This window comes from Podarcis raffonei, chromosome 1, assembly GCF_027172205.1.
Source record: "Podarcis raffonei isolate rPodRaf1 chromosome 1, rPodRaf1.pri, whole genome shotgun sequence".
Taxonomy (NCBI): domain Eukaryota; kingdom Metazoa; phylum Chordata; class Lepidosauria; order Squamata; family Lacertidae; genus Podarcis; species Podarcis raffonei.
The window spans coordinates 106,447,407-106,458,484 of record NC_070602.1 but is presented as its reverse complement, the minus strand read 5'-3'; the positions used below and the strand labels follow the sequence as shown (position 1 = coordinate 106,458,484).

Genomic DNA, 11,078 nt, shown 5'->3' with positions numbered 1-11,078 from the left:
TATTCCAAAATCCTGGCACATTTAGACTTGCCTCTTAAGGTGCATGGCTTCCAGTTAGGGCTTCAACCCGTCACAGAAATCTTGGTTGATTTAATTGATTGATAAAACAATTAAATGATTAATCCATTTAATAAATTAACTGACTAATACTATACAAATATGAACGTGAAAAAATCAATAGCTTTAAAGGGCTACGATATAGATGTCTATTCAGAAGTCCCACTGAGTTCAATAAGGCTTACTCTCGGGTAAGTGGGTAAAGAAACTTAAAATGGCAATACAATGTCCATTTACCTGGGAGAAAGCTCCACTGTTCAATGCGATTTAGGCTTTGTACACACCCCCCTTTGGCTTTGCATCCAGTGCACTCCATCCATGGGTTTGGGAAGCAGTAGTGTGTACACATAGCAGTTGCATACACAGTCCTGTTTACTGTACATCAAGTGTACTCCCACTACTGTTTTGGACAGCAGTTGTACATATAGCATTAGCCACAATCCATATATAGACTGTATCTATCCTGTAATTTCTTATGAAATACTGTGTTTTGATGCACTTCCCCCAAAACCAGCTTTGATCCAAATTGAATGGCCTAGCTGTATTTTAAGCTGGTAAATGTTATATAGCCTTACTTCTGAGTGGACATGTAAAATATTGTGCTTTTTTGTTTTTAGATGATTAATGAATGTGCTACATCTTGGAAGAGCAAAGCCCTTCTCTGTACAAGAGTCTTTTTTTCCAAAATGACACCTGTCACCTGGCATTTATCTAAGCATATACTTATATTACCCCCCCCCAAAGTACACACCCACACACATATGCAAGTTACCCAAATAATCAGGAGCATCTTTATAAGTTGCCTGAAAGGTTAATCTTTGATCGAACAAGTTAATCAGTTGCAGCCATACTATTTTAATGCAATCCTATGCATGCTTACTCAGAAGGTCCCACTGTGGTGTGCTCAAGGAGGCATACACCCAGGTTACGTCTTTACTCTCCAAACTGAGTGAATGTTTCATAAAATGGCAAATGATACTCAGTGAAAGCAAGTGTAAAGTGATTCATGGGATATAAACTGGTGGTGACTGACCAGGAACAAGACTTTGAGGTTGTAGTGGATAGCTCACTGAATATATTGACCCAGTGTGGACTCAGTTTGTGGCAGCTGTGGAAAAGGCCAACCCCATGCTAGGATTCATTAAAACAGTAAAAAGACCAGAATGCTGTCACCACATTCTGAACTATTGGTAGGTCAGCCATAATAGCCCACTTTGACATTACCACTGAGGGTGTGTGAGGAATTTCAGTTTCCGGAAGGTGTGTTACAAATGTGAGGATGAACTATTGGTTGGGTTCCTCCCATGTGGCCTGTGGCTTCTGACTATCCAAACAAGGGGCAACCCTTTCTGCTTCACTCTTGACCATGCTACCTGGCTATGCATGGGAAGAATCTGATGTGGAGGAATAATCAAAGGAATTCTCCCTCTGTAATGGTACGTTCATAGGAAACCCATACCTTGGCCTGAAAACTAGACAAAAGCTGCACTAGGTTTCCTCCCTGCTATTGGGTTTTAAGTTCAGTATCTGCTGAATACTGAACTTGCCCTTGAAATAGGGAAACGGATGGCGAGCTTGAACTGTGCGTGCTGCAATTCTGTAATTAATTTTGGAAATTATCCTAGTTAAGTTCCACTTCCTTGGAAGCAAGCCCCACTGAATTCAGTAGCGTTTACCTCTGATTATAAAGTTAGGCTTGAGCATTTAAACCAGAATACAAAAGTGACCCCACAGAATAAAGAAATGGGTTCTCCTCCTTATAACTATTTAAAATGGGACTGTAACTGCCATTATAAAGAAACAGATCTGTTACTGCAACTCTCTGCTGGAGCATAGCCTAGGAGCCCCAAACTTGCAAATACACAGTGTTTTTTTTCTTAAAAAATGTTTAGGGGTACTCTCATTTTGACTCAAGAAAATCACCATTTTATAGTTGAAACCGGGGGAAAGAAATACAGTAAATGGACAAAAGTACAAAGATTCACAAAATGTTTAGGGTGCATACCCCTGCGTCCCTCCAGAAAAAAGCACTGTATATATACATTATATCCCACCCTCCTCAACACCCCAGCACCTATATTTTGTCAGCCCTATTGCCTCGCTGCTAAACCGTTAAAACTCCTATGTACTGGGGTTCATCTCTCTTGCAGAGCAATACTCTTCTGTTGCAGCTTGTTTACTTTCGGTATCTTAACTTCTCATCGCAGGACCTCGCCTTATCTACAGCCGTAGGCCCCTTTAAGGCGAAGGCATGGGTGTGAGAGAGAGAGATACAAGCGCTTATATAGCAACTCCTCGCCACCCGCGCGCACTGCTCGGTCTATCTTCTCCTGGCAACAACTTGCGCCTTAACACCCGGGCAAGGCGGAAAAAAACCCTGATTGGCCTGGACGTCCGCCAATAGGTTGCGCTCCGTTGTCATTGGCGCCGCGGCGGCGACGGGGACCGAGCGCCTGGGAAGCGCCCAGAGGAGGAGGAGGAGAGGAGCAGCATTTCTCTGGGAAAGCGGCGGTCGCGCCCGCCCGTCTCCGCACTTGCCGCTGCAACTTTGCCGTCCGGAGTGGGGAGGATGAGGAGGGGGGCGCGCCGGCATTTCCTGCCCACCACCTGCCGGGAAGCTGGGCTGCAGCTGTTGCTGCCGCCCCTGCTGCTCGCCACCTTGCTGTGCTGCGGCGCGCGCTGCTCCCCAGGTAAAGAACCGCAGCCTGGCGGGTAACTTGGCCGCGCACTTTTGCGCCCGGTCTGGGGACCGAGGGAACCTGGTGCCAGCCAACGTTGGCGCAACCCCGCAAGGCGGGAAAAAATAAAAAACCCCGCGCAAAGTTCTCGAGGGTTGGTGGGGAGAAGCCCCTCCTCGTGGTGCGGTGCAAGTTTCTTAGAGGGGTGGGGTTTTTTTGGAAGAGACGCACCTTGGCGCAGTTAGATTCCATAGACTTAACAGATGCTTTTTGCTAAAGGGGGGCGGGCGGCCCTTTAGCTGCTAATGTGCGCGCGCGTGTTATTTCGGTTACTTCAAATTGGGGAGGGTGCGCCAGCTCTGCACCGCATTGGGACGCCCCCTTCCGCTGAGCAGGGGCCCCGGACGTCAGCCCTGACAGCACCGCCGAAGCGAAGCCTTGCGAAACTGAAAGTGTGCCTCGCTTGTTCCCCATTTTCTGAAGTAACCGAAATGCCCCGAGGGGGGTTTTTCCCCCGTGGTGGGTGGGTTTCCCCTGCTGAACTACGTGGGGGTGGGGGGTGGGAAAGCACATTTGTCTTCCCAGATGCGTAGGACGGATGTCTTCTTTTCTCCTGCGTTGGACAGAAAGAGCTACGTTTGAAAGGAAGCGTGACTAGACAGAAATCCGTGTTTTATTTTTAGCTTGGCAACCTGCACATTTCGTCCAAGGGCTCCGGCCTGGAACCCCGGGAAGTATGGATATAAAACGCGAGCGCGTTTGCAGAGAGAGCACCTTTATCCTGTCAACTAAGAAGCGTAGCTTCTCGAGATCCGAGCCAGTAGGAGTTCGAGCCCTACTTTCCACCAATAGGGTGGAGGCGATTTCCTCGCAGCTACTGCGGTAGAAGGTGCTTTAATCCTGCAAGCTGGAGTGGGCGGGGCAAGAAAGACTTTCGTTTTTCCTCTTCTGTTGCCCTGATTGCCAAGTGCATTTTTCACCTCCGTTTTTCAACGGCTTTCCCACACACCCTTTTTGCTCTTTCTCCAGGAGTTGTTTATATGCTCCGGGGAGCCTCTGTAATAGAATCCTTCCGCAGCATGACTCAGGGGCTCAAAGGTTGGCCTGACTCCAGTTGCCACCCAGTTCACAGTAAAGAAAGGACAGTTCGTGGGTGGGTGAAGGGGAATTCCACAAACCGGTTGGAACTACCTTGAGGAGCTCGGTGGCTACAGTCAGGAGGAAGGTTGATTGTTTCTTTCCCCTCCAGGCAACAGAGCAAATTCTCCTAAGGGAGATGAGGCACTTCCTCCACCTCTGGCAATGTCTGCTTGAAAAGAAGGTTGCAAAAGTTTAGCAGGCACAGTTTTTCATTTCACTGCATTTCCATAGTGCAAAAATAGTACCTGCACCTGTTTAATCTTTACCTGTTATGCAGTGGTAGTTGTTTAGGCATCTTGATTTAGCTCATGTGATATCCTTGGACCAGTCAGGCACTATGCTTGAAGACTGGTAGTATTGGCACCAGTGATACGGATTTTCTAGAATTTTTGAACTGGACAATTTTCTTAAACTAATTTGAGATTTGAAGTTTTAAAAGTATCCCATGTTAATTTTACTTGATGTACCGTATTGGCCCAAATATAAGCTGCACTCAAATGTAAGCCACACCTTTAAAATTGGAGGGGGGGGAGAAAAAAAAAGAAAAAATACCCGAATATAAGCTGCTCCCTTCCTCACTGCTCCTGGCTGCATGGGGGAGGGGGGAGCTGCGCTGCATTGCCAGTGGTTTCCCCCTTCCATGTTCTTTTCCTTCCCATCCTTGGAGGAGATGACAGGGGACTATGCACAGGGCGGACGCCGCTTTGCTACGCTCCTGATGCTGTTTGCCTGTGTAAGGTTGTGAATATAAGCTGCACTTTTCACAGTTGGAATTTGGGGGGGGGGGAGTGAGGCTTGTATTCAGGCCAATACGGTATAAACATCCTAGTTTTTCTCCCAATGGCTAAAGTAAATGTTTGAAGAAGACGGAAAGCTTCCTTATAGTGCAATCCTATGCATGTCTACTCAGAAGTAAGCCCCATTGACTTTCAGGTCAGTGTGTATAGGATTGCAGCCTTAATGTGGTTTGAATGTTATATTCAAATACACTCAAAAGCTTTCAGTGAAGCTTATTTTTTTAATGGAATACTTGCAAATAATTCAAGGCATGATGGTTAGAACCCAACTTGACACCACACTGTGAAAAGGGCAGAATATACATTTCCCTTATTAATGAAATAACTAAATAAAAGCCTGCAAAAGTAAAGTAGAAAAGTACTTGGAGAAACTTGCCAAGCTAGTCATTAAATTGGCTCATGCTACAATGCGAGAGTCCTTAATATAGCATGATAGCAGGGATTGTTTCTTCAATTTACCATAAGTTCAAACACATTGAGGTCTGGGGATCTTTAGCAATTTTCAGGCACCTCACCGCTTAAGGGGTGAGAAATACTTGTTTAGGCTGTTTTTCAATGACCGCTCTGGGTAAATAAGAACTTACTGCCTCAGTTTTTTTCAGTGTGCTTCCTTTCTATAACTCTAATCTTCAGATGTTTACAGGTGGCAGGCATACCTTTTAGCTTGCATGCTATGACAAGACTTTTGGCTGTTTTTTCTTCTAGACAGAAGTTACTGGTTTTGTCTGATAGAACAGGAAGGAAGTAAAGGAACTAGTAGTAAAGGAAGAGTGGTAAGGGAAAGAAGAGAACAAAGGGAGTAAAGCTGCAATGTTGACAGCTATTGCACTACAAAGAGGTGATGTGATGTCTCTGTATACTTAGGTCTTAGGAACATAAGGCTCTAAGTTATAACTAAATAAATATTGCCTATAGACAATATTTGTGATTGCTGGAGCTGATTTCCGCTTTTGCAGAGGAGTTTGCCCATCTTAAGATTTTGCCCAGGTCAGAAGGCGTCCAACATGCTACTGGGGAAGAGCAGAGGACAAGTACATGTTGATCCAGAGCTGATGAAGCGGCTGGGCCAAAGCCGAAAGGACGCTCAGTTGCGGATATGCCTGGAAGCGAAAGGAAAGTCCAATGCTGTAAAGAAAAATATTGCATAGGAACCTGGAATGTAAGAACCATGAACCTGGGTAAGTTGGATGTGGTCAAAAGTGAGATGGCACGAATAAATATTGACATCCTGGGCATCAGTGAACTAAAATGGACGGGAATGGGAGAATTCAGTTCGGATGACCATCATATCTACTACTGTGGGCAAGAAACCCGCAAAAGAAATGGAGTGGCCATCATAGTCAACAAAAGAGTGGCAAAAGCTGTACTGGGATGCAATCTCAAAAATGATAGAATGATCTCGATACGAATCCAAGGCAGACCTTTTAACATAACAGTAATCCAAGTTTATGCACCAACTACTGGTGCTGAAGAAACTGAAATTGACCAATTCTATGAAGACTTACAACACCTTATTGACGTGACACCAAAGAAGGATGTTCTTCTCATTATAGGGGATTGGAATGCTAAAGTAGGGAATCAAGAGATAAAAGGAACAACTGGCAAGTTTGGCCTTGGAGATCAAAACGAAGCAGGGCAAAGACTAATAGAGTTCTGTCAAGAGAACAAGCTGGTCATCACAAACACGCTTTTCCAACAACACAAGAGACGACTCTACACATGGACATCACCAGATGGGCAGCATCGAAATCAGATTGATTATATTCTCTGCAGCCAAAGATGGAGAAGCTCTATACAGTCAGCAAAAACAAGACCTGGAGCTGACTGTGGCTCAGATCATCAGCTTCTTATAGCAAAATTCAAGCTTAAACTGAAGAAAGTAGGAAAAACTACTGGGCCGGTAAGATACAATCCAAGTCAAATCCCTTATGAATACACAGTGGAAGTGAGGAACAGGTTTAAGGATTTAGATTTGCTGGACAGAGTGCCTGAAGAACTATGGATGGAGGCTCGCAACATTATACAGGAGGCAGCAACGAAAACCATCCCAATGAAAAGGAAATGCAAGAAAGCAAAGTGGCTGTCCAATGAGGCCTTACAAATAGTGGGGGAAAGAAGGCAAGCAAAATGCGAGGGAGATAGAGAAATATACAGGAAATTGAATGCAGATTTCCAAAAAATAGCAAGGAGAGACAAGAAGGCCTTCTTAAACAAGCAATGCAAAGAAATAGAGGAAAACAACAGAATGGGAAGAACCAGAGATCTGTTCAAGAAAATTGGAGATATGAAAGGAACATTTCGTTCAAAGATTACTATAATAAAGGGCAAAAGTGGTAAGGACCTAACAGAAGCAGAAGACATCAAGAAGAGGTGGCAAGAATACACAGAGGAATTATACCAGAAAGATATGGATGTCTTGTACACCCCAGGTAGTGTGGTTGCTGACCTTGAGCCAGACATCCTGGAGAGTGAAGTCAAATGGGCCTTAGAAAGCACTGCAAATAACAAGGCCAGCGGAAGTGATGGTATTCCAGCTGAACTATTTAAAATTTTTAAAGATGATGCTGTTAAGGTGCTACACTCAATATGCCAGCAAGTTTGGAAAACTCAGCAGTGGCCAGAAGATTGGAGAAGATCAGTCTACATCCCAGTCCCAAAGAAGGGCAGTGCCAAAGAGTGCTCCAACTACCGCACAATTGCACTCATTTCACATGCTAGCAAGGTTATGCTTAAAATTCTACAAGGAAGGCTCAAGCAGTATGTGGAACGAGAACTCCCAGAAGTGCAAGCTGGATTTCGAAGAGGCAGAGGAACCAGAGACCAAATTGCAAACATGCGCTGGATTATGGAGAAAGCTAGAGAGTTCCAGAAAGACATCTACTTCTGCTTCATTGACTATGCAAAAGCCTTTGACTGTGTCGACCACAGCAAACTATGGCAAGTTCTTAAAGAAATGGGAGTGCCTGATCACCTCGTCTGTCTCCTGAGAAATCTCTATGTGGGACAAGAAGCTACAGTTAGAACTGGATATGGAACAACGGATTGGTTCAAAATTGGGAAAGGAGTACGACAATGCTGTATTTTGTCTCCCTGTTTATTTAACTTATTTGCAGAATTCATCATGCGAAAGGCTGGGCTGGATGAATCCCTAGCCGGAATTAAGATTGCTGGAAGAAATATCAACAACCTCAGATATGCAGATGACACAACCTTGATGGCAGAAAGTGAGGAGGAATTAAAGAACCTTTTATTGAGGGTGAAAGAGGAGAGCGCAAAATATGGTCTGAAGCTCAACATCAAAAAAACGAAGATCATGGTCACTGGTCCCATCACCTCCTGGCAAATAGAAGGGGAAGAAATGGAGGCAGTGAGAGATTTTACTTTCTTGGGCTCCATGATCACTGCAGATGGTGACAGCAGCCACGAAATTAAGAGACGTCTGCTTCTTGGGAGGAAAGCAATAACAAACCTAGACAGCATCTTAAAAAGTAGAGACATCACCTTGCCAACAAAGGTCCGTATAGTAAAAGCTATGGTTTTCCCAGTAGTGATGTATGGAAGTGAGAGCTGGACCATAAAGAAGGCTGATCGGCGAAGAATTGATGCTTTTGAATTATGGTGCTGGAGGAGACTCTTGAGAGCCCCATGGACTGCAAGAAGATCAAACCTATCCATTCTTAAGGAAATCAGCCCTGAGTGCTCACTGGAAGGACAGATCGTGAAGCTGAGGCTCCAATACTTTGGCCACCTCATGAGAAGAGAAGACCCCCTAGAAAAGACCCTGATGTTGGGAAAGATGGAGGGCACAAGGAGAAGGGGACGACAGAGGACGAGATGGTTGGATAGTGTCTTCGAAGCTACAAACATGAGTCTGACCAAACTGTGGGAGGCAGTGGAAGACATAAGTGCCTGGCGTGCTCTGGTCCATGGGGTCACGAAGAGTCGGACACGACTAAACGACTAAACAACAACAACAAGATACATATCTTACAATTCTCATGTTTGAAGAACCTGTATCTATGACAGGTATTTCCCCATGGAATTAAGGGAATTGGCACTCAGATGTAGATGTAGATGCAGGGCAGGGTGTGGGTGGGTGGGTGGGTAATAACATGCTTGCTTTGCTCTCGTTCTCATCTACCCTGTGCTGATGGTGCTGTCAGAGTGCCGACCGGTCCCACTGCTGCTGGAAATACAGTCCTCAGGTGACTCTCCTGGCTCAAGGCTGGCAACAAGGCTGCTATAGCAGCCAGGTACATTACACAGCACAGTGCTGGGCAACTGTGGGTGAGACTCTTTTCTGATCTTGAAAAGGAGGGAAACAAATATGAGAGACTGGCGCATGTACAGTGGTACCTCGGGTTAAGAACTTAATTCGTTCTGGAGGTCCGTTCTTAACCTGAGGTACCACTTTAGCTAATGGGGCCTCCCACTGCTGGCGCCACACAATTTCTGTTCTCATCCTGAAGCAAAGTTCTTAACTCGAGGTACTATTTCTGGGTTAGCGGAGTCTGTAACCTGAAGCGTCTGTAACCCAAGGTACCACTGTATATAGCATTTGCAGCACCCCAGAGTTCTACTCAGTGGCCAGCCAGGTGATGCTGATACATTAGAATTACAGTGGTACCTCAGGTTACAGACGCTTCAGGTTACATATGCTTCAGGTTACAGACTCCGCTAACCCAGAAATAGTGCTTCAGGTTAAGAACTTTGCTTCAGGATGAGAACAGAAATAGGGCTCCGGCGGCGCAGCAGCAGCTGGAGGCCCCATTAGCTAAAGTGGTGCTTCAGGTTAAGAACAGTTTCAGGTTAAGTACGGACCTCCGGAACGAATTAAGTACTTAACCTGAGGTACCACTGTACATTGCATCTCCTCTGATTTATTAGCGCAGTTGCAACAGCCCTGTGGAATAGACCCGTCTTCTATTATTTCCATATTGCAGAAAGCTGAGTGAGGATGACATAACCTAATGTTCGTGGCTGAGGTTTAAGTGGGGACTTCAGGCTGAAACCTCACAGTTCTTCAGTAACTAGAAAAGCTTGCAAGTGGGACCTGACAGAAAGAGACACCCCATGATGTTTTCTCCGCACAGCCAGTGATCAGAAACATGCTGTCTCTGATTATAGGCAGTCTATTCTTTGTTGGCATGACTTAACTGCTGTTGCTGTCCTTGTGCTTGTGTGTTCGCTAGCTTTTCCAAGGTAACATAAATTCTGCACACAAAAGAGGAGTCCATGTTTATATATCAACTTGTACAAATTATACATGCATAATAATTTATCTTATGTTGAATAGTTTATTCTGCTTCTGCCCCTCAAGGTGTTGCAGTCCCATTTCCAAATGACTTGTTGCCTTTCTGGGTTTAACTTTTCTGTGAATTTAGGCATTGTATCTGTAACATTTGCTTTAGCTTAGTTAAATGCATCAATCTGCATCTCCAGGTAGCAATGGTAATGCCCCCTTGTCTGAAACACTGGAGATCCACTGCCAGTCAGGGTAGACAGTAGAGAGCTCAATGGACCAATTCAGTATCCCATGTCTACAATTCTCAATACCTTTTACAATAATTATTTTCTTATCATTGCTTGCACCATTGGAAGGACTCTCATAATGCTCCATCATTATATTCCAAGATGTAATATTTGCTTCCATATGTAGTTTATTCTTTAAAAAAAATCCTTTGTGTGTCTTAACGTTTTCTTTGCAACTCTGTTAAGTGGGGTTAGTTTTAACTGCTGTCACATAAACAACTCAGGCTGTCCTATATTGGACTGCCCTGAGTCGTCAGCTCTGCAGAAAATCTTGAGAACTTCAAAACATTTTAAGGTGGAGGCTCTTTCCAGCTACCTTAGCTGACATTATTAATCATAGGAAACCCCTACACACATGTAGGAGAATCATAGAATTGTAGAGTTGGAAAAGACCCTGGGGATCATCTAGTCTAGGCTTCCTCAAACTCGGCCCTCCAGATGTTTTTGGCCTACAACTCCGATGATCCCTAGCTAGCAGGACCAATGGTCAGGGATGATGGGAATTGTAGTCTCAAAACATCTGGAGGGCCGAGTTTGAGGAAGCCTGATCCAGTCCAACCCCCTGCAATGCCGGAAAATACACAGGAATCAAACCTGCAACCTTGGCGTCATCAGCATCACACTCTGAATTCGTTCCTCTCTGTTTACTGGGTTTTCTTCAGCTGCAGGAGAAATATTGCCTATGTAAAATAAGGTGAACTCAGCCTTTCTTGATCCTCTTCTTTATCTATTTAGAAATTTGGTTGTTTAGCATTTACATTTTGTGAGTGCTGATGTGTGGTTTAAAATGGTGTTGAGGTGTGGATTAGCTTGGTGAGCCTGCGGAGATGATAAACAATAAATACTATGTGACAAGATTGAACCTCATGGGATC

The 11,078-nt window shown here is 44.7% G+C and overlaps 1 protein-coding gene across 5 annotated transcripts in view; it reads left to right on the top strand.

The window, feature by feature from the left end:
* Window positions 1–2,367: 2,367 nt before the first annotated feature.
* Window positions 2,368–11,078, top strand: part of LY75 (lymphocyte antigen 75) — a 70,727-nt gene continuing 62,016 nt past the window's right edge. For 2 of the 5 annotated variants that reach the window (XM_053407924.1, XM_053407916.1), the window contains exon 1: window positions 2,368–2,747. In XM_053407924.1, coding sequence (XP_053263899.1) covers window positions 2,627–2,747 — 121 coding nt within the window. In that variant the 5' untranslated portion in view covers window positions 2,368–2,626. The remainder of the gene's footprint in view (window positions 2,748–11,078) is intronic. The other 3 variants (XM_053407900.1, XM_053407893.1, XM_053407908.1) reach the window with 2 other exon arrangements.